This window comes from Camponotus floridanus, unplaced genomic scaffold (assembly GCF_003227725.1).
Source record: "Camponotus floridanus strain SB8 unplaced genomic scaffold, Cflo_v7.5 scaffold19, whole genome shotgun sequence".
NCBI lineage: Eukaryota > Metazoa > Arthropoda > Insecta > Hymenoptera > Formicidae > Camponotus > Camponotus floridanus.
In genome coordinates this window covers 1,836,350-1,864,032 of record NW_020229314.1, presented here as the reverse complement: position 1 = coordinate 1,864,032, position 27,683 = coordinate 1,836,350, and the positions used below count along the sequence as shown (strand labels likewise).

Sequence of the window (27,683 nt, the reverse complement as noted above, 5' to 3'; positions counted from 1 at the left end):
TTGAATTTTTGGATCTATGTGCCTATCTTTCTATATATTTTTATATTTATCTATGTCTTATACCATCAAAATTGAGCAAGTATTGTGATATGTTTTACAAATACTCTTCTTTCTTATAGTATAATCTTGTACAATATAATTTTCTTGTACCATATCCTTTTTTTAGTATAAAAAGTATATTCTTGTATCTTATAATTAAATATATACATATTAGGAAATTGTTGATTATTTTAAAGAGACATTACATATTTTATATATATATATATATATATATATATATATATATATATATATATATATTAAAAGTCTTTAATATATTACGTACTTTACGCATTAAATTTTTGAACAAAATTATGGTTTGATTAGAATTTCATTATTTTTATTTTCTCTCTCTCTCTCTCTCTCTCTCTCTCTCTCTCTCTCTCTCTCTCTCTGTGTGTGTGTGTGTGTATATATATATATATCTGGGTATATATATAGTGATCTGATCTCGTCTAATTGTAAGTCTGGAGCCAACTATCAAACTGTGCGAACGCATGTTTTGTGTGACCGTTTTGTGATTATTCAGTAAGTTATTGAAGTCTTGTATAAAATCGTTGTTAAATTACCTATTAATATTCCCTTTAAAAATCCTTTTAACAGTTGTATTATTATTTACGAGTATTCAAGTACCGATTGGTTGCATCGATATATTTTGAGATCACTCCGCGTTGGTATGTACCTATATAACTAATTTGTAAAACGCACTTTTTCTATTAACTCATTATTTCAAATATTTGAAAATGAATAGGAATAGGCAAAAATTATATACAATGACACACAAAATTTAATTTTAAAACGTGTAAATCATAAACATTCGTAGTTCTCATAAAGTAAATTTAAAATTAAATTTAGAATAGTATTTATATCAAATATATGAAATGTAATTAAATATTTTTAATTATAAATTGCTTCATATTTTCGTAAAATCATAAAAATTAAAAAATTAATAATATAATTTTGCACTTTTTATTAATTTTCTTATATGTTTGTTGCAAAACAAATTAGGAGTACGATTAATTTGTATGTATACTTTTCTTTGCTATTATTATTAATTAAGTTATGTACATTAATGGGAAAATATTTTGCGCAGTATTTTTTGTTATATTATATAATTTTATTATAAAATCTCCTTAAATGACTCGTAAGAAAAGTATAACTTTCGAATCACGATTTTAATGAAACTTTTGCGAGGGTGTAATATGTACACTGCGCGATAACGATTCGTTCCGTGGTCACTCTCTCGCGGGGCAAGAGGAGCGTAGAAGTGACCAATCAGCTGGCAGCGTGGCAATGGCTGATTGGTTAGAAGCTACGCTCTTCTTGCCTCGCGAGAGAGACCTTGGAACGAATCGTTGTCGCGCAGGTGTACTTATGTAACTAATTTGTAAGACGCACTTATTCTATTAACCCTTTCGTTACGAGCGGTGACTATAGTCACCCAACAATTGATACTCGCTATGTACGAACGGTGACTGTTGTCACCTTGCGCCTGACGCTCGCTATTTTTATTTTTCGCATACCAATGGCGACTTTAATCGTTTGTTATCGTCATGGTTATCCATCGCAAGTGTTATATATTATGTATTATGTGATAATTTTTTCACCTTTTCTTTTCTACGGGCAATTGCAGATCTTCCGCAAGTGCACACTTTCGGCACAGCGGCTCGTTCAGCGGGAAAAGCGCGCCGAAAAATCGGCCCGTAGCGAAAGGGTTAATTCATTATTTCAAATATTTGAAAATGAGGAATAGGCAAAAATTATATATAACGACACACAAAATTTGATTTTAAATTGTTTATTTTCAAAATTAAACACATTTACCCATATAGAATATTACCACATTATTATTATATATAATTATATGTAAGAGTTATTACACTTATATATAAATATATATATAGTCCTGTACTCTATTATTTATAATTATACACATTTTTGAAAAATTATATATAATTTTGTACAATTATATTCAATTCTGCATGAATATACATGAAAAATTTTGTACCGGGATGATTTATGATTAATCAAATATAATGAAATTGCTTATTTTTATTTATTATAGATGAAAACTTGCGATGTTCGCGGAATTAATTGGGGTTTTCATCGTTGCTTTGATTATTGTGTATACTTATTATAAGTATGTGTTATTTAATTACTGGCGCAAAAGAGATATTTTTTATATGGAACCTGTTGTGCCAATTGGTAATCTCGGAGCTGTAATAACTAAAAAAGTATCAATAGGCGAGTATATTTTCTTATAATATTAATAATGCATTTATTTCTACATAAGCAATTTTTATTATCTCTAGTATTTTTTCCTTTTTCCCTGTTCTCTCTTTTTATTTTATTTGAAACGAAAAGTAAAATTGGACAAAAACTTTTTAACAGGCGAATTCTTCCACGATTTATACATAAAATATAAGGAACATCGTGCCTTTGGAATATACGGGTTTTTTAAGCCAAATCTGATAATTACTGATCCTGATCTTATTCGAATAGTGCTTACAAAGGAATTCAAGAAATTCCATGATCGCGGAATATTTTGCAACGAGAAGATTGATCCAATGACCGGTAATTTGTTTACACTGCCCGGGAAGAAGTGGCGGAATTTGCGCGTCAAGTTGACACCTACTTTTACTTCCGGAAAAATAAAGCAAATGTTTGCGATTTTGAAAATGTGCGGCGATGAATTTACGAGGAATTTAGAAAGTGTGACTCAAACAGGAGATTTAATCGAAATAAAAGATTGGTTTGGAAGGTAAAATTTTTTAGAGGGAAATTCTTTGTATGAACACACACACACACACACACACACACACACATATATATATATGTATATACAAGGATTATTTAAAAAAAAATTACATATAAAGTTTTTTTTTTAATATTATCGTAATAATTTGTTGAAAATGTATTCGTAGATATACAACGGATATAATTATGTCGGTAGCTTTTGGAGTCAAATCCAATTGCATAAAGGAAGGCGACAATGAGTTTCGATATTGGGGGAAAAAGATCTTTGAAACACATCCCTTTTGGACCGCATTATCTGTGTTCATGCCCCAAATTATGAATTTCTTTTCCATTCCTTTCCATAAACGAAGTGTCACCGATTTTTTTATAAAAACGTTTCGAGAGAATATGGAATATAGGCAAAGTCATAACATCATTAAGCATGATTTTATGAATCAGCTCATACAACTTATGGAGAAGGACTACGTTGAATCCGATGATATGAAAGATATCAATAACTCTTGTAAATATGTATATATTTGTTTTAAATATCTTTTTATCATGCTTATCTTGTCTTTTAAAATTAATTTTGTTTTAAAACATAATACATACAATTCTTATTTTAATTAAATATAGACAACGATATGTATGTATCTAATAAACATATTACATAAAAAGACTTAATGTTTCTTTTAAAATATTTCTAAAAGAATATTTAGAATATTTCTAAAAGAAACATTAAGTCTATTAGTATAAAAAAGTATATTTTTTATATTGAATCTGTTATACAATAAAACATTTTGTGTATACAGCAAACATGAGTAGACTCACTTTGTTAGAAGCGATTGCGCAAGCTTTCGTCTTTTTCGCTGCTGGCTTCGAAACTTCTTCGACAACAGCAACATTCTGTTCATACGAATTAGCTCAACATCAAGACATACAGGACAAACTTCGCAATGAAATCGACGAAATATTAAAAAATCATGGTGAATTGACTTATAATGCTGTGAATGAAATGACATATCTTCACAAAGTAATAAATGGCAAGTTGATAATTTATATTATTTATATTTTGCCGTAAAGTCATCGGACTCATTTTTATTAAGGTTCCTTTACAAACAGATTACAAAATCTATTTATAAGTGGGAGTTTGCACACACACTGATCCCATACAGTACAAAACATTGCAGCAACATTGCGATAATATTCTGTGCAATGTTTTGTGCTGTATGGGATGTTTTTTATATATATGTATAAATAAACATGCTAATAACTGATTATATATTTCAGAGTATAATTTTTTTTATATCTTTTTTACATATTCCAGAAACAATGAGGAAATATCCGCCTCTACCTGTTTTGAATCGCATCTGTACCGAAGAAATAAATCTTCCAACGACAAATATTCATATTCCAAAAGATATGTTCATTAGTATACCGGTACTCGGATTACATCGAGATCCATTGATATATCCAGATCCTGATAAATTTGATCCTGAACGATTTAACGAGGATAAGATACCAACTAGACATCCTTACACTTATTTGCCATTTGGAGAAGGACCGCGAATTTGTATCGGTGAGTGTAGAGAGATAAGTCTTTTCTATCTAATTGATAAAATCTGTTTTTTCATCATTTACGCGAATTTTTTTAAAATTTTTTATCTTATTAACTTCTTATATATATATATATATATATATATATATATATATATATATTATAGTAATTTTTTATTAAATTATCATGAGAAATAAACAAATACATATATAGATTAATACATATATTTCAAAATATTTAATTATTTAATTAGATGCTTAAATATATACATATATTTAAACATCTAATTAAATAATTAAATATTTTATTTACAGATAAATATAATATATTTTTTTAAATCTTTTTTTCAAAAGTCTTTTCTTCTTAATATTTATTTGTGATATTAGTTTAGCAATATAATTATTGAATCATTATAGAATCAAAACGTTTAATGAATAAATATATATGATTTAATTTAAGAAGAGTTATATAATTATTTTTTAGCATTTTCTACCTAGCGCTCCCATTTGTCTCATTTTGAATTGTTTATATTGTAATATTTAGAGTTTCATTTATTATTATAATATATATATTATAGTATATATATTATTGAATAAATTGTATATGATTATTTATGATTATGATTTATTAAGATATTATAAATATAAATATATTTTCATTACATATTTTATTTAGAGATGCTATTAACTTTAAATAATTTTAAAAAATTCTAAAAAAAATTTATATTTAATTATATATAAATTATATCAATTGTTTTACTATATAATATCTGTGTAACATCTTACTATGCAATATCTATAACACAAATGCTATGTTCTGTGCTATATGAAGTATTACACTATTATCTTATCAATGTATCAACCTTACATTTCATTATTACTATTAATTTTTAGGTTCGAGATTTGCTTATATGCAAACCAAGCTTGGACTTATAAATCTTGTGTCGAAATTCAAATTCGAACTTGATCCCCGAACTATGATCCCGCTAACTTACGATCGAGATTCCTTTACGCTTGCGCCCAAAGAAGGTGTATATCTTACCATAAAGCCGCGATGAAAAATAATATAATAAGCACTCTTGAATATGTTTAAATTTATTTATTCAGAAACATATATATGTGTCACAATTATAATTTTACTTTTTATAGTATATTTTACTCTTGTTATTTGTACTATCAAAGAAAGATATTTGATAAACATTTAACTTTTTATGAATAACTTTTATGAATTATTTTTAAAAAGATATAATATAGAGATGAAGATGACATTGCAAATTTATCTTATAAAAAAATAGACAGATATTAAAATATATATACATAGTAAAAAAAACTTGCTATACATATGTTTATATGTTTATATTATATATATATATATATATATATATATATATATATATATACCTACCTAAATAAATGCAATGTTAAATTAAGAATTACCTATTAACAATAATTTTGTCGTGAATATTCAGACAATTTTTTATAACATAATATGTAGGGGATTAATTTTTCTCTATTGTAAGAATAATACATATTAATTATTTAAAATATTAATTATTTATAAGACATAATTTGATAACATGCTATCAAATTATGTCAGCAGGTTTTGTAACATTTCTGCTGATATTCTGTTATCATGATTTGATATAAAAAATTTTTTATACAATCTGCAATCTTACTGTCAACAAAAATTTGTAGCAGAAATTGACAAAATCTGTTTAAACAGATCTGTTTAAACGGACAATTGTTTCGCAGAAGATAATGCTGATTTGAATTCTGTACTTTTTTCAGAACTTGAATCTTAAGAAATTATTTTTTAAGAAATTGATGTTAGAAATATAGATCGATTAGTAATACAAAAAAGAGCAGTTACGGTTTGCAAATCAGAACAGCTTAAAAATCCATTTATCAGAAAAATTCAACCGTTCGAATTATCTTTCATTTTTTTGGTCACTCAAGAATGCTTGTCATTAACGTTGACAATAAAGCCTGCGACACATCAATTTTTCGTACTAGATCGCGTATGAGACATATTACTAGCAGTCATATTGACGATACAACTTGAAATGTTGCGTGATACGTGCTGTGCGTGCTAACATGCTAGTTTTTGGTAATAGGTTTGGTGCTATTTTTACTACGTGATGTGCTACTAGTGATAAGTTTGATGGGCGATATATTTTTGATTACAATTACAAAAAAAAATAATGATAAAGAATAAAAAAGATAAAAAAGTAAATGTAAAGATATATATATATATATATATATATATATATATATATATATATATATATACAGGGTGCTTCCGCAACATACAGATCCGTAAGTCGGGTTGCCTATCTGACTATCGGTCTTCTTTTACCGACCTCGCATAATTGAAAAATAATAAAAACATAGGATTGATGTAATTTTTTTTCGTGAAAAGTGAAAAAATTCCTTGAATGATACCTTGAATCCGTAGGAAATAAGGAAAGTGAAATTAGCTTTTAACATTGATATAGTGTAACTGTAAATATTTAATAACATAAATAACTTAAATAACATTAATAACATAAAATAACACAATTGAAATATAATAACACAGATAAAATATAATGAATTACGGCAAATTATTGTTCGAATTTTCTTCTTCATCGGCTTGATGAATTACTCGAAAATGTGCCACTAGCAAATAGATTAGGAATGATATTCCAACAGGATGGACATCCCGCTAATACTTTTTTTTTGGCGAGAACCATCCTGAACCAAAAATTTCCGGGAAAATGGATTGGACTATATGGTCCTCAGGAATGGCCACCACGCTCTCTCGATCTTACGCCGATGGATTTTTTTGCGTAGAACTTTTTGCGACAAAAAATATATAAGAATGTACTGCAAGATCCAGAAGATCTTAAAAATAAAATTCGAAACTCGTGTGCGGAAATCATTCCTCCGATGATTCGGAGAGTAAGGAAAAATTTTATGCGGAGAATTGCTTTATGTTTAGAAGAGAATGACGGTTACATTGAGCATATATTGTAACCATTAAAAATAGCTTTTGTTTAAATTCATTATATTTTATCTGTGTTATTATATTTCAATTGTGTCATTTTATGTTATTAATGTTATTTAAGTTATTTATGTTTTTAAATATAATATTATTTATGTTATTAAATATTACAATTACACTATATCAATGTTAAAAGCTGATTTCACTTTCCTCATTCCCTACGGATTTGCATTCAAGGTATCGATCAAGGAATTTTTTACTTTTCACGAAAAAAAATTACATGATCGATCCTCTATTTTTATTATTTTTCAATTATAATATAGCGAGGTCGGTAAAAGAAGACCGATCGTCAGATAGGCAACCCGACTTACCGATCTGTATGTTGCGGAAGCAAGATCCCTAGACGAGATCAGATCACTATATATATATATATATATATATATATATACACATACATATATATATATATATATATATATATACATATATATATACATATATATATATATATATAGTGATCTGATCTCGTGATCGATACCTTGAATGCAAATATATATATATAGTGATCTGATCTCGTTCAATTGTAAGTCTGGAGCTAGCTATCAAACTGTGCAAACTCATGTTTATTTGTGTGCCCGTTTTGTGATTATTCAGTAAGTTATTGAAGTCTTGTATAAAATCGTTAAAATCGTTAAAATACCTATTAATATTTCCCTTTAAAAATCCTTTTAACAGTTGTATTATTATTTACGAGTATTCGAGTGCCGATTGGTTGCATCGATATATTTTGAGACCGCTCCGCGTTGGTATGTACCTATATAACTAATTTGTAAGACGCACTTTTCTATTAACTCATTATTTCAAATATTTGAAAATGAATAGGAATAGGCAAAAATTATATACAACGACACACAAAATTTGATTTTAAATTGTTTATTTTCAAAATTAAACACATTTACCCATAAAAAATATTACAGCAATATTATTATATATAATTATATGTAAGAGTTATTGCACTTATATATAAATATATATAATGTCCTGTACTCTATTATTTATAATTATACATATTTTTGCACAATTATATATAATTTTGTACAATTATATTCAATTCTGCATGAATATACATAAAAAATTTTTTACCGGGATTGCAACAACATTGCAATATTACCGCAATATTCTGTGCTACATAGGTATATGATTATAAAAATGAAATTACTTATAAATAAATAAAAATAAATGAATGAAATTAATTGTCCGATTTATCGACAAAACATAAACCACGATGATATTCATATAAGCACGAAAAACATAATTATTATTATTATTCATTAAAGTTCGTGCGGACGACTCGAAAATCATATATTCTTCTTGTCGATATGAATATATTATATCATAAAAACAAAGAAAAAGAAACGTCATTGGCATATCATTTATAAATTTACATTTTCAAAATAATCCCAGACAGCATACATGTCCAAAAGACATCTAAAAAACGACTTAAAAACATCTTAAAGTCCTCTAGATGTCTTTTAGTCTTTTTGTGCTATCTGGGATAATTCCGTACTCTTATTGCGCATGCGCTTCAATATTTTTTATATACAATATTAATAAAAAATAATTATATAACGAATTGTTCAAGCAAGCAATAAGCATATCCACGACTGCAATATCTTTCAGTATTTTAGTAAAAAATATTGATAAAAGTATATTCAATACATTCAATAGGTGACTTATACAGTGACCGTGACACTCAGAAATATATCTCACAAACAATTGATTGCTTTTTGACGGAAAAATTTAAATGTTTCTTATGTAAAAAAAGGTAATATTGTGATAATTGCAATAAATTTTTTTAAATTTAACATATACAAAATATTTCAGATGAATTTGCATATTTTTATAATAATAAATTATTTATTAAGTCAATTTGTAATATAAATATGCAAAAATATTATTTATTATAAGTTTTTAAGTTTTAATATCTAAATATTTAAATACTCTCATCGAGTTAAGTGTCAATCAAGTAATAATATTATAAAATTAAAATTAAAGTAAAACCGATTTATAAACAAAAATTAAATAACATTTTTTATATTAATATGATATTTTTCTCATAATCCGCACAAAAGGAAGAAAATTATAAAAATCAACTGTTTTGATTTCTCTAATAATAAATTCAATGTTCAATATGTTAATTTTTTTTATTGGTTTTACATCTGCCTAAATATATTTCACATTTTTATGATTCTAATCAAATTAACGAATTTGATTGTATGACTTGACTTTAATCAAATAATATACCCGGTAAAAAATTTTTCATATATAATTAGACAAAACTGATTATATCTAGTTATACAAACTTATATATCAATTTTGTCCATATAAAAATAGATATGCTTATGTATAAATGGATATGAATATATATATTTGTATATTATTATATAAAGATATATTTTTATAATCCCGGGAAAAAAAAGTCCATATAAAATTGGCCATATATGGATTTTGTCAATATCATCTAATTATGTTTTGCCAAATATAGTCATATATGATATCATATATGAATAAATATTAAATTATACATAAATAAATATTCTGAATTCCAATAAGGAATCCAGCTCGGAATTAAACTGATAAACAGTGATGTCAAAGAGGATGCGCGGCTCACATGCACATAGAGAACATATGTGTGAGCAGCGTCCTCTCTTTCGCACCACTGCTAAGGGAAAAAAATATACTTTAGATCTTACGTTAATACAAATCTTTTATATATATTTCATGATTCAAATATTGAATACAAGAAAAACTAAGAGTGATGTTGCCGCGTAGCGGCAAATGAAGAAACATGTCGCGCATACGAAAATCGAGTTGCAGCGTAGAAGTCGCCAATTTAGAATATATTCTTATTCATTAAGAATTTACAATTTTTTCGGTGTACCACTTAGCTGCTTCTATAATAATATACATTTAATTGTTGTTTTTAAATACTGCATAATAATTAATTAAATATATAATACAAGATATAATTTTTAGGAAAAATTATATTTGTCTATATAAAAAAAGGTAAAATCATATATAATCTTAAATGATTATATATAATATCATATATGATTTATATCAAAGCGTACATGAAACTAATCTTTGCTTTGGTTTTATACATGCTTAAATATGATATCAGTATCTGACTATGTCTGATTGTTCAAAATGACGTGAGGTATCTAATATCATTTTTTATGATCCGAAATGGTCAGAGATGGACATCATATCTAAGCATATACAAAAACGTATGCTCTGATAAAATCATATGTGATATTATATGTAATCATATAAGACTGTATATAATTTTACTTTTTTTATATAAATAGACATGGACTTTTTTTTCCTGGGAATCATTAAGCACAAAACAAAATGTTTCATCTATCCGTTGTTCATGAATGCATTGAGGGAAAAATACATATAATTATATATTAAACTAAATCCATCTAAATAGAAAACCATGTATAATTATACATAAAACATTGTGAACATTATATACAAGTATGCAAAATGCGCACTTATATATAATTATATGTAAGAGTTATTGCACTTATATATAAATATATATAATGTCCTGTACTCTATTATTTATAATTATACATATTTTTGCACAATTATATATGGTTTTGTACAATTATATTCAATTCTGCATGAATATACATGAAAAAAATTTTTCGCAAATACAAATGTATAATTGTACAAAAAATTTTGTACCGGGATGATTTATGATTGTAAGCAAATATAATAAAATTGCTTATTTTTATTTATTTTAGATGAAAACTTACGATGTTTATCGCGGAATTAATTGGGGTTTTCATCGTTGCTTTGATTATTGTGTATACTTATTATAAGTATGTGTTATTTAATTACTGGCGCAAAAGAGATATTTTTTATATTGAACCTGTTGTGCCAATTGGTAATTTCGGAGCTTTAATAACTAAGAAAGTATCAATAGGCGAGTATGTTTTCTTATAATATTAATAATGCATCTATTTCTACATAAGCAATTTTTATTATCTCTAGTATTTTCTCCTTTTTCCTTGTTCTCTCTTTTTATTTTATTTGAAACGAAAAGTAAAATTGAACAAAAACTTTTTAACAGGCGAATTCTTCCACGATTTATACGTAAAATATAAGGAACATCGTGCCTTTGGAATATACGGGTTTTTTAAGCCAAATCTGATAATTACTGATCCTGATCTTATTCGAATAGTGCTTACAAAGGAATTCAAGAAATTCCATGATCGCGGAATATTTTGCAACGAGAAGATTGATCCAATGACCGGTAATTTGTTTATACTGCCCGGGAAGAAGTGGCGGAATTTGCGCGTCAAGTTGACACCTACTTTTACTTCCGGAAAAATAAAGCAAATGTTTGCGATTTTGAAAATGTGCGGCGATGAATTTGCGAGGAATTTAGAAAGTGTGACTCAAACAGGAGATTTAATCGAGATAAAAGATTGGTTTAGAAGGTAAAATTTTTTAGAGGGAAATTCTTTGTATGAACACACACACACACACACACACACACACACACACACACACACACACACACATACATATATATACATACAAGGATTATTTAAAAAAAAATTACATATAAAGTTTTTTTTTAATATTATCGTAATAATTTGTTGAAAATGTATTTGTAGATATACAACGGATATAATTATGTCGGTAGCTTTTGGAGTTAAATCCAATTGCATAAAGGAAGGTGACAATGAGTTTCAATATTGGGGGAAAAAGATCTTTGAAATACATCCCTTTTGGATCACTTTATCTACGTTTATGCCCCAAATTATGAATTTCTTTTCCATTCCTTTCTATAAACGAAGTGTCACCGATTTTTTTATAAAAACGTTTCGAGAGAATATGGAATATAGGCAAAGTCATAACATCATCAAGCATGATTTTATGAATCTGCTCATACAACTTATGGAGAAGGGCTACGTTGAATCCGATGATATGAAAGATATCAATAACTCTTGTAAATATGTATATATTTGTTTTAAATATCTTTTTATCATGCTTATCTTGTCTTTTAAAATTAATTTTGTTTTTAAACATAATACATACAATTCTTATTTTAATTAAATATAGACAACGATATGTATGTATCTAATAAAATTACATAATAATCTAATAATCTAATAATATTACATAAAAAGACTTAATGTTTCTTTTAGAATATTTCTAAAAGAATATTTAAAATATTTCTAAAAGAAACATTAAGTCTATTAGTATAAAAAAAGTATATTTTTTATATTGAATCTGTTATGCAATAAAACATTTTGTGTATACAGCAAACATGAGTAGGCTCACTTTGTTAGAAGCGATTGCGCAAGCTTTCGTCTTTTTCGCTGCTGGCTTCGAAACTTCTTCGACAACAGCAACATTCTGTTCATACGAATTAGCTCAACATCAAGACATACAGGACAAAGTTCGCAATGAAATCGACGAAATATTAAAAAATCATGATGAATTGACTTATAATGCTGTGAATGAAATGACATATCTTCACAAAGTAATAAATGGCAAGTTGATAATTTATATTATTTATATCTTGCGTTAAAAGTCGGACTTCGGACTCATTTTTATTAAGATTCCTTTACAAACAGATTACAAAGTCTATTTATAAGTGGGAGTTTGCACACACACTGATCCCATACAGTACAAAACATTGCAGCAACATTGCGATAATATTCTGTGCAATGTTTTGTGCTGTATGGGATGTTTTTTATATACAGAGTGTCTGCTAAACATGCGGCAAAAATTCAGGGAGTGATTTATTGGGTTATTTTAAGACTTTTTTGTTATCTGATGATTTTCGAAAAAATGGTTTGTTTCGAAAATAAAAGCAATAAAAGTTTTTTGACCAATTTTTTTTTTTTTTTTTTCTTGTAATTTTCAATAATTTTGTTAAAAAACCTGTACCGCCTGTTATCTATGGAATAAAAAATTGGTCAAAAAACTTTCATTGCTTTTATTTTCGAAACAAAGCATTTTTTCGAAAATCATCAGATAACAAAAAAGTCTTAAAATAACCCAATAAATCACCCCCTGAATTTTTGCCGCATGTTTAGCAGACACCCTGTATATGTATAAGTAAACATGCTAATAACTGATTATATATTTCAGAGTATTATTTTTATATTTTTTTACATATTCCAGAAACAATGAGGAAATATCCGCCTGTACCTGTTTTGAATCGCATCTGTACCGAAGAAATAAATCTTCCAACGACAAATATTCATATTCCAAAAGATATGTTCATTAGTATACCGGTACTCGGATTACATCGAGATCCATTGATATATCCAGATCCTGATAAATTTGATCCTGAACGATTTAACGAGGATAAGATACCAACTAGACATCCTTACACTTATTTGCCATTTGGAGAAGGACCACGAATTTGTATCGGTGAGTGTAGAGAGATAAGTCTTTTCTATCTAATTGATAAAATCTGTTTTTTCATCATTTACGCGAATTTTTAAAAAATTTTTTTATCTTATTAACTTCTTATATATATATATATATATATATATATATATATATATATATATTTTATAGTAATTTTTTATTAAATTATCATGAGAAATAAACAAATACATATATTTCAAAATATTTAATTATTTAATTAGATGTTTAAATATATACATATATTTAAACATCTTATTAAATAATTAAATATTTTATTTACAGTTAAATATAATATATTTTTTTAAATCTTTTGTTCAAAAGTCTTTTCTTCTTAATATTTATTTGTGATATTAGTTTAGCAATATAATTGAATCATTATAGAATCAAAACATTTAATGAATAAATATATATGATTTAATTTAAGAAGAGTTATATAATTATTTTTTAGCATTTTCTACCTAGTGCTCTCATTTGTCTCATTTTGAATTGTTTATATTGTAATATTTAGAGTTTCATTTATTATTAATATATATATATTATAGTATTATTAATATATATATAGTAGTATTATTAATATATATATAGTAGTATTATTAATATATATATTATAGTATATATATTATTGAATAAATTGTATATGATTATTTATGATTATGATTTATTAAGATATTATAAATATATTTTCATTATATATTTTATTTAAAGATGCTATTAACTTTAAATATTTTTAAAAAATTCTAAAAAAATTTATATTTAATTATATATAAATTATATCAATTGTTTTACTATATAATATCTGTGTAACATCTTACTATGCAATATCTATAACACAAATGCTATGTTCTGTGCTATATGAAGTATTACACTATTATCTTATCAATGTATCAATCTTACATCTCATTATTACTATTAATTTTTAGGTTCGAGATTTGGTTATATGCAAACCAAGATTGGACTTATAAATCTTCTGTCAAAATTCAAATTCGAACTTGATCCCCGAACTATGGTCCCGCTAACTTACGATCGAGATTCCTTTATACTTGCGCCCAAAGAAGGTGTATATCTTACTATAAAGCCGCGATGAAAAATAATATAATAAGCACTCTTGAATATGTTTAAATTTATTCAGAATGTATCACAATTATAATTTTACTTTTTGTAGTATATTTTACTCTTGTTATTTGTACTATCAAAGAAAGATATTTGATAGACATTTAACTTGCTAGTTTTTGGTAATAGGTTTTTGGTAATAGGTTTGGTGCTATTTTTACTACGTGATGTGCTACTAGTTGTACGATAAGTTTGATGGGCGATATATTTTTGATAACAATTACAAAAAAAAAATAATGATAAAGAATAAAAAAGATAAAAAAGTAAATATAAAGATATATATATATATATATATATATATATATATAATATGTTTTATTTAAAATTATAATGGTAATAATTGAATATGTGTATAATTAAATTAAAAGGGATGGATTTTTTACTATCTATTACGAAACGTAATTTAAAAAATTTTATTAATTCTTTCATAATAAATAAACGATAATGATAAATATATTATATTTCATTAAGTTTTAATGTCTGTGTCCCGAAATTCATTACCAGTAAAATATATAATACATGTTACGTATATTATAGATTTTTAGTACAAGATAAATCTGAACGTGTGAAGCCAAAACTAATAGCATTCTTATGATTGGAGCAAGCAGAGCACCCCGCTAAACAGCATGTATCGAATCTATTAACAAAACCAGTAGGAAAAATCGTATCGTAGGCTTAACATTGTCAACGAAATCTACGCGCGTTAACCAATCAGAATATCCCATTTTATTGCATAATTTGTGACGCGTCTTTTTGGGTGACGCATTGGTAAGATTGCTCTATTTTGGATGAAACCGCGCATTTACCATGACGCAGCCCGCCGATAATAAAATGATATTTGTAAGTTCAAAATTATCAAAAATAATATTTTTAAGTTCCAATTATTACTCAGATATTTGATGGTGTAGCCAAAAGATTGTAATTAGTAGATTTTGTTATTTTTGTTGTTTGTCATGCTTCGCCGTATTGCTTGACATAAAAAATAGTTGTTTTTTAAACTCTTATTTACAATTTAAAAAGTATCACAATTAATGCAAACATAATACAAATGTCTATGACAAATGTAAATTAAACTAAAACGATTTATTTCGGATTATTATGAGCAAGTTAAAAACATAAAATGTCTTGTTGTGACGCGTTTAGTGTGAATAAGCACGACGCTGTTTCAAAACTTTCGTCACGTCGCGTCATGACGCGCTGGCTGATGCGACGCGAGACGCGCTCAGTGGAAATTCGGCCTTACTACATACGTGATTGGTCAATTTCTCCAGTGATTCTTTCGGGTGGCACCCGATTGACCACGTCGCCAATTGGCCAATTCAAAATAGGACTCTCTGATTGGTTAATCGTTGCTAGTTACCCTAGGCACAGGTCGATATAATTGGCTGTGGTCAATCGCAACGTGGTCAAACGGGACGCTCCCATTCTTTCGCAAGTCAGATGCGGTCAGGACGTAATTGAGATACGCATATCTAGGTATTTATGTATCATGACTCAAAAGTTAAATATAAGGCAAATAAAAATAATAATACGTAGATTATATATATTAAAAATTAAGCAGTGAAAATATAATTAAAATGAATTTTTATTAGTGTAATCATAACACATGTGCATAAATATCAAGACGTAATGTGTATATATGTTAAATGCAAATTCATGCAATAGGACAGTCGAGTGTGTGCATACGTAAGTATTGAAAATCTTTTAATATTTGACAATATTATTATAAAAGAAAAAAATTAATGAAACAGAAGATTAGAAAAAAAACAGGAGAGAAAGATGAATAGAAGAATATAAAGAATAGATAATAGAAGAATAGAAAAGTATCCCAGAGGAAACACAACAATAATAAATTAAAAAAACAGGCACTTACAGTTTCCTTTATAATTCTATTCATCTTGATGTATATTTAACTTGAACTAGCATTTGTAAATTTATTTTTTATAATTATAACTTATTAAAATTTATATTAGATTTTAAATAATTTTTGATTTCAGTATTATGCATTTGCCTGAATTTCCAAAACACTTTAGCGCTGATATGGTGAATCTAGCGGAAGACAACGATGTTGTGTTAAGTTACCACAATTATGTGGTAAGATCATCTGATGTTGCACTATTGGAGAAAGATGACACATGGCTCAATGATATCATAATAGGGTTTTATTTTGAATATTTGGATCAACAATATAAAAAGGATAATAAGAGACAATTATTATTTATTGATCCTGGAGTGACTCAATTATTAAAGATGCAAGCTCCTTTACAGTATAATATATTTCTTGATCCAATTGAAGCAATAACTTATGATTTTATATTTTTTCCTTTGAATGATTGCGAGGGAAATGAGCCAGGTGGCTCACATTGGAGTTTATTGATATTTTCTCGTAAGGATGAGATGTGTTATCATTATGATTCATCAAACAGTATTAATAGATCTGTCGCAGAAAAATTTGCTAGGAATGTAATCAAATATTTTCTTAATAAGCGAGAAAGAAGATACATTGAAATGGATTGTCCACAACAAAATAATTGCTATGATTGTGGTTTATTTGTTTTATGTTTAGCAGATTTAATATCCAAGTATATTCTAAAAGGTTTAAAAATAAGTGATTGTGATTATAGTATAATTACAGAAATGGTCTCAAAGAAGCGTATGGAGTTATTAGGATTGATTATGGATTTAAGAAATATACATGATAATGAATAACAGAATTGTGCTATTAATATTTAAAGTATAATTAGGCATATAATATTTTAGTTTTAAATGATTATACTTTGCTTCTATATATAAATCTGTTACACAGTTAATATAATAAATCTGTTACACAATTTATCTTAATATTAATCTTTCATTATCATACTTGACATTTATATATGTATACAAATTTTGACATTGCTGTATATCAAAATCTTCATTTATCTATAATATAAAAACGATATAATGTTTATTTTTACGATTAATTAGATATATATTTTATATGAATATTTATAAATAATGCACAATATAATATATAAATATTTTATGCGTACAAAAATGTTAAGAATTTAGAAATTTATAGATATATATCATATATAGAGATATATTTTAAGTATATTATATTTTTTAATATTGCATTAAAAATAAAACTTACTTTTATAAATGGCTATAATACGATGCATGAATTACCATGTCACGTGTAACATCTTTTACTGATGTGCAGCCTGGAAAAATATTAGCCAAAAAGATTTCATTAAATTAAAAAGAAACATAAAAAGTTAAAAAAATAAGAAATGTTAAAAATTATGCTTTGACTTGCCAGTTAATGCGAATGCTAGATCGATTTCTCTTCTCATAAGTTCAAGAATTTGATAGGCACCTTTTTCACCATCGTACGTCAAACCCCATAACATTGGTCGACCAAAGAATACCTGAGAAAAAAAGGATGCGATCAATTGATGAATGTAAAAGGTATAAGCACAAAAAACTTTGGCAGTGATTAAAAAAATTACATTTGATCACAAAACGATATTAATTCATAAATTGAACGAAATCGTTCAAATACTTTCGCGCAAATCTTGTATCTGCCACTCGATAAATTCATACCATTTTTGCGCCCAGTGCCAAGGCTTTTAATACGTCGATACCCTCAGTCACTCCACCATCCATATAAATTTCGACTTGATTTCCTACGGCTTTGCTTATTTCAGGTAATACTTCAATCTGCGGATATGATTATTTTGAATAAATTCATATATGTATATATATTATATTTTTTTATTTCATTGTTTAATATTCTTCCCATAAATTCCTACAATTTTTTTCAGCAAGAATTATAAACCAACCGTTGCTGGAACGCTGTCTATTTGACGTGCACCATGATTCGAAACGATAATGCCGGCGACCCCACTTTCCACGGCCAAATGTGCATCTTCTGCCGTTAGAATTCCTTTGAGAATTATCGGTAGTGTTGTAGTTCTACAACAAGTCAACTAGAATAATTCTTGCATTTAATATGCTTTGCATAAATCAAATATGAAAATGGCTTCTTAAATATAAAGAAATGTTACATGCCATATATATGTCAAGATAAGAAAATTTCCACTAGTGATACGAATACCTTTTAAGCCATTTTACATCATCCCAGGACAAGGTCGCATCAAATAGTGAGTTAACATATTCACTAAGACCAGAGCCGATTTTTGCGCTGTTTATTCGTTGTGATAATTCACCTTCGAAATTTGCAAATCTAAAAAATAATATAAACATTCCATATATTTATGTAATAATGTAATAATGCTTATAATAAATTTTATGTAATAATTTAAAATATAATGGAATTCATAACATAATAGAAATTCACAATTTTTATTTTAAATATGCAAAATGATTTTGATTTTCTTTCTTCTTTTTATAAATATTGAAAATATAATTTAGCTTTCTTTTAACAGTCATACATTCGTTGCATTATTTGTTCTCTTCAGAGTTAATAATAAATTTTGTAACTTTCATTATTTCTCATTATAATTATATATTTTTGTATTTTTTAGATATTTATTTGCATTCAATGTTCTCTGTAACACATTTGGATCACGTACCTCAAGTGACTCGGTAATGCGAATTTATTTTTTATATCAGGGCGTCTATCGCCAAAGAACGGCGCATCGATAGTAAAAACCAATGCTTTGAAACCTGCACGTTCGGCGCGTCTTATCAAATTCAGGGTAACATTTCTGTCGTTATAAATGTAGAGCTGGAACCATTTTATACCATTCGGAGCAGCTTCCGCCACTTCCTCTATGCTACTCGTCGATATCGTCGAAAGAATAAAAATCGTCCCTGCTGCTTGAGCAGCTGCAAAGCGATAAAAAGATGATGTAAACATTTTGGCATGAGAATAGCTTGAATAATCTAATGGATAAAAATTAAATTTATTAATTTCATTTGTTCAGTATCTTGTAGAAAAATAATTTTAGTTTTGTTTAGTTATTTAGTTATTTTAATTTACTTTCCATTTCTATAATTTTCGTAACGCTATATCGCATGTCACACTTATGTATACACACACAATTGTACTACGCTATTTGTGAACTAATTTTAGTATCCAACCAATTTCACCTGTGTGATTATATCACGAGCAATATGCAACATGCGACCTATTATTACATGCATCATTCGTTTAACACCTGTTGGGTGACCTCTTTCTAAAAAAATAATAGCAACTGTAACACCTCTGTTTCTTTCGTGTATCTATCATTTCTATAATAAACTCGAATCATTTTATTCATACAAGCATTTTATATAGAAAGATTAGAAATTTAGAAATTCTAAGTATAATTATCAATCACTCTTTGTCAAATATATTAACTAATATTTAAAAAATATATTCATTGAATTATTGGAAGAGCTCGAATTAAATATTCACTATAAAAGAATTCGTGAATTTTATTTTATTTTTTTTTATAAAGCAATCATCATTTAAGTTCTCTTTTTGATAAGAAATATTTTTCCGTTACATGAATGTCCTCAGATGTGTGAATGGCTATATATAATAATTTTCTTAAAATTTATGTTATATTTAGCTCGATTGTGATTGATGCCGATCGGCATCAAAGAACCGTTAAGATTGCAAGAAAGCGCAAAAATGCGTCAAAGGAGAACACGCGCGTGTTAACCGATAGAGAGAACCGAGAGAACGAGGTTTTTTCTAGAGTGCACGCGCGAGAGAGATCCTTGGCCGATTCCCGACTAACGTTAAATCAGCCTGGTTTCTTTCATCTATGGGATTTGATAAAAGCGTTTAAATTATAAAGGGATCCCATATGATCTGATACTTTTTGGAAGTTAAGTTTGTCATGATCAATAAGCAATTTAAAATGAGATAAAAAACATTACATGTAAATATGATTATTATAACATGAAATGCTAAATAATTCTTATAAAATTGACATAAGGAAAAAAGTACTTCATGTTCCTTACTGATAAACTTTTAATTAAATTTTTATGTTAAATATATTAATTTTTTAATAAAAAAAAGTCCTTTTGTGACACTCTTTATATTCCACGCGCATGCGTAAAAAAACCGGCCTGGTCCAACCGTCCAACATACTTTCCGATCTGCAGATCCGCTTCAGTCATCGCGTGGCAGTTGCGCGTGTGCTGTCAGGTTTGACGTTTACGGCTTGTACGCATCGCGCTAACAAAAGTACTTATCAGGTATATCGCAGGTGTATCGCATCCACCGAGACGCCAGGACCAGGAGAGAGAGTTGACGAGGAGGTGTCGGTCTGAAACTCTTTCGCCGACCGCAACGCGGGCAAATCTTTGGGGCAAATGACGTTGTCACATCGCGGCGAGCTCGTCCGCCACGTATGCGAGGAGAGGTGAGAGGTCGAGGTTAAGTCCTCGGGAGGCCGGCCCGCGACATGCTTCTCTCGCGAAGATGAGACGGAACGTGATCAGCCTAATCAAGTTTCTCCTCCTGGCGATACTCACGGTGTTCCTGACCATCGTGGTGTTTCGTTACATGCGCTCGCCGTCTAACCGTCAAATCACGACGCCGCTTGACGTATTGGCAGCGGCGGTCGCCATCGGTCCGGGGAAGAGTCGAGGGAGCGATGAGCATCAGGTAGGAATAGGACAGGTAGAATCGGTAATACCTCATATTCTCATATTTAACTCTCTCGGAGACATCGCGGCCAAATGGATTTTAATTCATAACAAGCAAATAAATATATAAAAAAAGGATATTTTGTCTTTTTAATTTAGTTTTTCTTTTTATAAAAAATCAGAACAGATTTTACGTTAATTGTCAAATGAAGAATTGGAACTGGCGTATAATATTGAATTTGATACGGAAAAAGAAAATTGCTTATCAGTAGCTTATCAGTTATTTTATATCGATGTTGATAAATATCTCTTTCGTAGATTATATGCCGAAAAGATTATATAGAATCCTACGTACATCTCGAAAATCCTCTTTCTACAACAGTTAGAAAACGAGTTTTGATTGCAACTGGTCTCTCTTGCATTCTTAGTGACCAGGAATGTACGAAGATTATCAGGCACCCAGATCTATTGTTAGCTTCTTTTTTCTTGTGATGATAAAAATTTCATTTTTCGATATTTAACATACTTTGCATCATAGACAACATTGTTACTTTTTTAAACATAAGAGAAAACTGAAAATTATTTTTTGAAATTTTAATCTATATAAATATCTATTTAATACATCTATTAAATACATATTTAAATAGAAAAAATTAGTCTAGTATTAAATAATTATTTGTAATTAACGATTTCTATATTTTACAGGCTGACAAAATCGATTGGCATGACTACAAAAAGATTAAGGAGGAGGAGAAACGAACTGGAATGGGAGAACACGGAAGACCAGCCTTTCTTTCGCCATCCCTTGATGCACGAAAGGAAAAATTATATCAAGTAAATGGATTCAATGCCGCTCTCAGTGATGAGATCTCATTAAATCGTTCAGTGCCTGATATCCGTCATCCAGATTGTAGGAAGAAGAAATACTCGAAAAATCTAGATCCGGTCTCTGTGATAGTTTCTTTTCACAACGAACACTTTAGCACATTGATGCGAACATGCTGGAGCGTGATTAATCGCTCACCACCCTCTCTCTTGGAGGAAATTATATTGGTCGACGACGCCAGCACGAAAGTGGAGTTGAAGAAGAAGTTGGACGATTACATTGCACAATACTTGCCAAAAGTATCGATTGTACGATTAGCAAAACGTTCGGGATTAATCAGAGGCCGATTAGCAGGCGCGAAGGCGGCTAGAGCGAAGGTTCTCGTATTCCTGGACTCGCACAGCGAGGCTAACGTCAATTGGTTGCCGCCATTGTTAGAGCCTATTGCTCAAAATTATAAAACCTGCGTTTGTCCGTTCATTGACGTGATCGCTTATGAGACTTTCGAATATAGAGCGCAAGACGAAGGCGCCCGAGGGGCATTCGATTGGGAGTTGTATTACAAACGACTTCCGTTGCTTCCGGAGGACCTGAAGAGACCCGCGGAACCGTTCAAGAGCCCCATAATGGCGGGCGGTTTGTTCGCCATCAGTGCCAAGTTCTTTTGGGAGTTGGGTGGTTACGACCCAGGCTTGGACATATGGGGCGGCGAGCAGTATGAACTATCTTTCAAAATCTGGCAGTGCGGTGGACAAATGTACGACGCGCCATGCTCCAGGGTTGGCCACATCTACCGCAAGTTTCCGCCGTTCCCTAATCCCGGCCGTGGCGACTTTCTAGGAAAGAATTACAAGAGGGTCGCAGAGGTGTGGATGGATGAATACGCGGAATACATCTACAAAAGACGACCGCATCTACGGGCGCTGGATCCGGGAGATTTATCGGAGCAGAAGGCCCTGCGCGTGAAATTACACTGTAAACCGTTCAACTGGTTCATCGAGAACATAGCCTTCGATCTTGTGGAGGTTTACCCGCCCATCGAACCGGACGACTTCGCCTATGGAGAGATTAGAAACATGGGCGCGACCGAGTTATGTTTGGATTCGAAGAAACGGAAGAGGGACGAGCTTATCGTGGTGGATACTTGCGTGAAGGACGATCCGAAAGTGTCGGGTGAGCAAGAATTCCGACTGACGTGGCACAAGGATATCAGGCCGAAGGATCGCACAGATTGCTTAGATGTGTCCCGAGGTGAGGAGAAAGCGCCTGTAAGCTTGTATCCTTGTCACGGGAAACAGGGAAATCAATTGTGGCGCTACGACATTGAAAAGCAGTGGTTGCAGCACGGTTATTCATCCAGATGTTTGGATACCGATCCAGGCAGCAAGAGAGTATTCGTGACCACGTGCGATAAATCGTCGCCCACTCAAAAGTGGCGGATAGAGCAAGTTAACATGAAGGCCATTAATAATTGGGAAAACATAGGACCCAAGCTCAAGTGAATTATCTTTTCTCTTGTACTGCCATTTTCTTAGACAGGTAGGCCGGATTCCTATTCATAGAGAAAGGAACGATCCCTTTATTCCTGGTTACTAGTCATCACAAATTTTAATTTGGACAAATATATTGCGCTTGTGTTAATCGACGACAGACAAGAATCATCGCCCGATCAAAATAATTTTGCACGTAGTGTAAAGCGAAGTTTTCGTTCCTTTAGATACGTAGATTGGATATCAAGCTTATATCGGCGGATGTATCTATACATATCGTATAAGCGCTCTATCGTGCCTTACATTACATAGCCATATGCAAAAATGTAATACGAATCATAATCTTAATATTTAAATTTTGATTTAAAAAATCACAAATTAAAAAATATTACGGTAGTCATTATATCGTTTTAAAAAATATGTTGCTTATTAAGCAGGACTGATATATTTCGTTTATTATAATGTAAGTTATTGAAACAAAACTAACAAAGTTTTAGATAGTTTATTGAGAGAAACTGGAAACTAATACAGGATGAGTTACATAAATTATTACATTATTTTCTCGAAGATGTGAAAGATAACAAACATTTTTTTCTTTTATTCGTTAGACTTTTTTAAAATTTTCATTGTGTGATATATAGAATGTATAATTGGCACCTCTAAAGAGAGAGCAGAGAAGGATAAGTCTTCCTTTTTTTAAAATATTTTAAATTCTCTTCTCATTAGAGGAAAAAGGAGAGTAGTGGCCTATATATTACACAAAAGAATTCATTAAATTTTAAAATTTTAGAGACAAATTCTTTTTGCTATCTTTAAGTTTTCGAAAAAGGAGCTTATATAATATTTCATGTAACTCACCAGATAATAATCATATAATTTTTCCTACATTATTTTATATATATCATAATCTATATCTGAACAAATATTATATTATGAATTATTTTTTTATCTAACGATAAGTAGTTTATTTTGATCAGAAGATATATATATATATATACGATTTCCTTACTTTTAATACATCATGTAAATTATAGAATAACTTGAAATGCGAGATATTTTTTTTACAATAAAAAGATATAACACGACAAAACTAGAAAAAACATAAAATGCATAAGAATGTTTTTCTCTTTTAGTAGTTTTTCTTTAAATATGTATATTTTTTAAGTTTTACTTTTCTTTAAAATTTAATCTTTAATTGAACACACTCTTGTCTCAAAAAATCTTTTTATAATTTATAATAAAATAAAAATACGATTATTTGTTATTGAAAAAGTTATTCTGTAATATACTCGAAACCGAGAACTTGAAAGTGGAGCATTTATCAGACATTGCAACAGAAATAAACAAAAGCATTTAAACTATATATTTAGTTGCTTTCTATTTATCAATATACTTGTTTATATTTGAGCATATATGGATCAAATGTGAAGTGATAATTGCATAAAAGAGATATCGTCTGTGATCATTGGTATTGAGCTAATCTTTCATTATTATTACTATTTTTATAGCATATTTATATATGATTTTAATAGAAAAAAGATTTGCATTAAATTCTTATATATATTTTACGATAAATATAAGTCAATCTGATAATAAAGAAACAATATACGCAATAAAGTTATAACTCTAATCAACAATTTTATGCTGATAATGATATTGAATAAATATTTCGTAAAATTCCTACTTACCCCTTGCATTGGCACATTCTCCATCGGGATGCGCCATACGTTGCATCGCAGTAGGTGCGACTCCCAAGGGCATTGAAACTTTGTGTCCCAATACTGTTGTGCTTATATCTCTTTTTGACACGTCTCGTAAAAATCTAGGACGTATCCTGTAACTGCGAATAATTAAAAATTGAATAATCATTACATGAGAGTTGCATATTAGAAATATATATTATTATATATTCTTTTTACATAAAAGTACTACTTGAGAAATTATGCAATATGAATATCTAGCTAGATTGTGCATTTTGTACAACTTTGTAAATATTTTCCAATTATTTGCAAATTATCTCTTTTATTTTTCTCTTGAAAGAATTTTCATTGATATCTGAGATAAGCATTAGATTTATACTTTTTGAAAGCCTCCCTATTCAATTTTAGGCTGTACTCATCTCCTGCACCGCTCTTGTAATAATCCCTTATGGAGGGAGGCAAATGTTCCAGAGCATATTTCTCATAATCGTTGACACACACATACGCTGCCATTTTATTGAGATAAAATGATATTAATATCGTTGCAATCTGAAACAAAGTATTGCTATAATATTTTATCTTGAAAAATGGAGCTATGAAAAGTTTGTTTATAAAAGCTTATGAGTTTTAACATATGTTCTCGTTTTTTAATTTGCATCAGTATGATAATTTTAGAAATATTTCACATACATAGACAAGATCAACCAGTATTTATCGAAAAAAAAGAGAAAGAGAAAAATTGATATATAATTTAATGTATAATTTAATATATAATTTAAAATAGTATATAAAATAACAATATTATTGTATAATATCATTGCAAATATGCAATAATGTTACACAATGAATGTGCATTGTAAAAGAGAAATCGATAAATAAATATGCGTTAATTATAATTAATCACGCTGAAGATTATATAAAATATGTATGAAAGATCAAAATTTCAATGATTAAATAAATTTGATCATTTTTTAATTTTGTTATGTCAATAGCTGGCGCGCACTTTACTTCTGAAAATTTACAGATAAACAAATACGACTTAGCGAATGATTTATCAAAATGCCTTATATATATGTACCGTAGAATTTCAGTTACATTATGATTCTTATTTTAAAAATATTCTTATTATAAAAATATTACAGAGACATAAAGTCACATCATTTTAACAAGATTGCAATAATATTATAGTAACGTTTTAAAAACATTGTAAAAATATAAGGCATATTAAGCTATATTTCTAAAAAATAAAATACAGAGACTTCTGGTAAATTTATAATCTGGGCTTCCATCTTATAATTTTTGTGTCGATACGATCATATTAGAAATCTTGTAAAAAGAATTATATTTATTAATAGATGGTAGTTTATAGCATGATAAGAGATCGAGATAAAATGTAATGCAACGTAACAGTTCAGATGTCATTTTTATTTGATTGCAATTCTAATTTTATTGATAATGCAATATACAATATTATTATAGTTTCGATCGAAAGTATTCCCAAATAAAAAACGAATTAACTTTCATCTATCATGTTAAGAAATTCATAAGAATTACAAAAATCGAAGAGACTTACCAAAGTCCAAATAATTCACTGTTCTCATCTGTTCATCCCGATCACCAACAGACGACTGACTGTTCTCATACATAAACTGGTATACAGATAACATATACATTGGTTCGGTCATATAAAATTTTTACAAAATATCAGTTATCTCTCTATCTGTGTGTCTTCTGAATCTCTATTGAATTCTTCGACTGTCTTCTTTCAGTGAGTACTTTCCGATTCACGCATGATGCGCATGAAGTGACAGAAAATGTATAATATGACATGAATTATATATTTTCTGTCACTTCATGCGCATCATGCGTGAATCGGAAAGTACCCAATGTTTAATTATGTTTAAATATTCCGACAACAGTCATCGTATATTAGAAATCATACATTTTTCTGTCACTAATAGATTCTTGTCGAATATAATTAATCACATATAATTCAAATCAAACTGTCAAATATAAAACTATCTAATATTATACGTCACGTATGCGTCTTAATATGAACAATTTATTAAGCTTGATCATTCCCAATTACAACTTGTCATCGAAATTTATAATATTACGAAATAGAAACTTGCAGTTTCACATTGATACTATATTTTAATACTTATATATATCAATATAATATATTTATAAAA

General features: G+C 28.7%; 4 protein-coding genes across 8 annotated transcripts; 3 read left to right on the top strand and 1 right to left on the bottom strand.

Moving 5' to 3' along the window:
* Window positions 1–481: 481 nt before the first annotated feature.
* Window positions 482–5,435, top strand: LOC112637656 (probable cytochrome P450 6a14). 3 transcript variants are annotated; one of them, XM_025407849.1, is made up of 8 exons: window positions 484–567; window positions 643–713; window positions 2,105–2,283; window positions 2,542–2,800; window positions 2,964–3,298; window positions 3,588–3,818; window positions 4,103–4,354; window positions 5,227–5,435. In XM_025407849.1, exons 3-8 carry the CDS (start codon window positions 2,118–2,120, stop codon window positions 5,388–5,390), a joined length of 1,407 nt encoding a protein of 468 aa, XP_025263634.1. In that variant the 5' UTR covers window positions 484–567; window positions 643–713; window positions 2,105–2,117; the 3' UTR covers window positions 5,391–5,435. The 3 variants fall into 3 exon arrangements, with proteins under 3 accessions (XP_025263633.1, XP_025263634.1, XP_025263632.1); XM_025407847.1 differs by having other exon boundaries at window positions 2,431–2,800; XM_025407848.1 differs by lacking the exon at window positions 643–713 and having other exon boundaries at window positions 482–567; window positions 2,431–2,800.
* A 2,406-nt stretch (window positions 5,436–7,841) lies between these two features.
* Window positions 7,842–15,133, top strand: LOC105256309 (probable cytochrome P450 6a20). 2 transcript variants are annotated; one of them, XM_025407853.1, is made up of 8 exons: window positions 7,954–7,968; window positions 8,051–8,121; window positions 11,128–11,309; window positions 11,457–11,826; window positions 12,007–12,341; window positions 12,658–12,888; window positions 13,526–13,777; window positions 14,698–15,133. In XM_025407853.1, exons 3-8 carry the CDS (start codon window positions 11,141–11,143, stop codon window positions 14,859–14,861), a joined length of 1,521 nt encoding a protein of 506 aa, XP_025263638.1. In that variant the 5' UTR covers window positions 7,954–7,968; window positions 8,051–8,121; window positions 11,128–11,140; the 3' UTR covers window positions 14,862–15,133. The 2 variants fall into 2 exon arrangements, with proteins under 2 accessions (XP_025263637.1, XP_025263638.1); XM_025407852.1 differs by lacking the exon at window positions 11,128–11,309 and having other exon boundaries at window positions 7,842–7,968.
* A 1,277-nt stretch (window positions 15,134–16,410) lies between these two features.
* On the top strand, window positions 16,411–17,626 carry LOC105248222 (sentrin-specific protease 8). The gene is made up of 2 exons (XM_011252893.2): window positions 16,411–16,573; window positions 16,885–17,626. The coding sequence occupies exons 1-2, from the start codon at window positions 16,527–16,529 to the stop codon at window positions 17,594–17,596; spliced, it is 759 nt and encodes a 252-aa protein (XP_011251195.1). The 5' UTR covers window positions 16,411–16,526; the 3' UTR covers window positions 17,597–17,626.
* Window positions 17,627–17,630: 4 nt separating this feature from the next.
* On the bottom strand, window positions 17,631–27,266 carry LOC105248221 (peroxisomal (S)-2-hydroxy-acid oxidase GLO5). Of its 2 annotated transcripts, XM_011252891.3 has the most exons (10): window positions 27,065–27,266; window positions 25,871–26,040; window positions 25,480–25,631; window positions 19,465–19,720; window positions 18,987–19,115; window positions 18,712–18,844; window positions 18,473–18,589; window positions 18,186–18,297; window positions 18,021–18,090; window positions 17,631–17,809 (listed from the first exon to the last, which is right to left on the bottom strand). In XM_011252891.3, exons 2-9 carry the CDS (start codon window positions 26,002–26,004, stop codon window positions 18,023–18,025), a joined length of 1,101 nt encoding a protein of 366 aa, XP_011251193.1. In that variant the 5' UTR covers window positions 26,005–26,040; window positions 27,065–27,266; the 3' UTR covers window positions 17,631–17,809; window positions 18,021–18,022. The 2 variants fall into 2 exon arrangements, with proteins under 2 accessions (XP_011251193.1, XP_011251194.2); XM_011252892.2 differs by lacking the exons at window positions 25,480–25,631; window positions 25,871–26,040; window positions 27,065–27,266 and adding an exon at window positions 21,362–21,594.
* Window positions 27,267–27,683: the final 417 nt, after the last annotated feature.

Bases quoted from the DNA above. Each gene is read 5' to 3' on its own strand.
- LOC105248221 (XM_011252891.3), bottom strand. From the start codon at position 26,004: ATGGCAGCGTATGTGTGTGTCAACGATTATGAGAAATATGCTCTGGAA. The intron at 18,590-18,711 runs GTTGGTTTATAA...TCATATCCGCAG, and splicing joins TAGACAGCGTTCCAGCAACG to ATTGAAGTATTACCTGAAAT. The intron at 18,091-18,185 runs GCAAGTCAAAGC...ATATTTTTCCAG, and splicing joins TCTAGCATTCGCATTAACTG to GCTGCACATCAGTAAAAGAT.
- LOC105256309 (XM_025407852.1), top strand. From the start codon at position 7,859: ATGCAAATATATATATATAGTGATCTGATCTCGTTCAATTGTAAGTCT. The intron at 11,827-12,006 runs GTAAAATTTTTT...ATGTATTTGTAG, and splicing joins ATAAAAGATTGGTTTAGAAG to ATATACAACGGATATAATTA. The intron at 13,778-14,697 runs GTGAGTGTAGAG...ATTAATTTTTAG, and splicing joins AGGACCACGAATTTGTATCG to GTTCGAGATTTGGTTATATG.
- LOC105248222 (XM_011252893.2), top strand. From the start codon at position 16,527: ATGTTAAATGCAAATTCATGCAATAGGACAGTCGAGTGTGTGCATAC. The intron at 16,574-16,884 runs GTAAGTATTGAA...TTTTGATTTCAG, and splicing joins ACAGTCGAGTGTGTGCATAC to TATTATGCATTTGCCTGAAT.
- LOC112637656 (XM_025407848.1), top strand. From the start codon at position 2,118: ATGTTCGCGGAATTAATTGGGGTTTTCATCGTTGCTTTGATTATTGTG. The intron at 2,801-2,963 runs GTAAAATTTTTT...ATGTATTCGTAG, and splicing joins ATAAAAGATTGGTTTGGAAG to ATATACAACGGATATAATTA. The intron at 4,355-5,226 runs GTGAGTGTAGAG...ATTAATTTTTAG, and splicing joins AGGACCGCGAATTTGTATCG to GTTCGAGATTTGCTTATATG.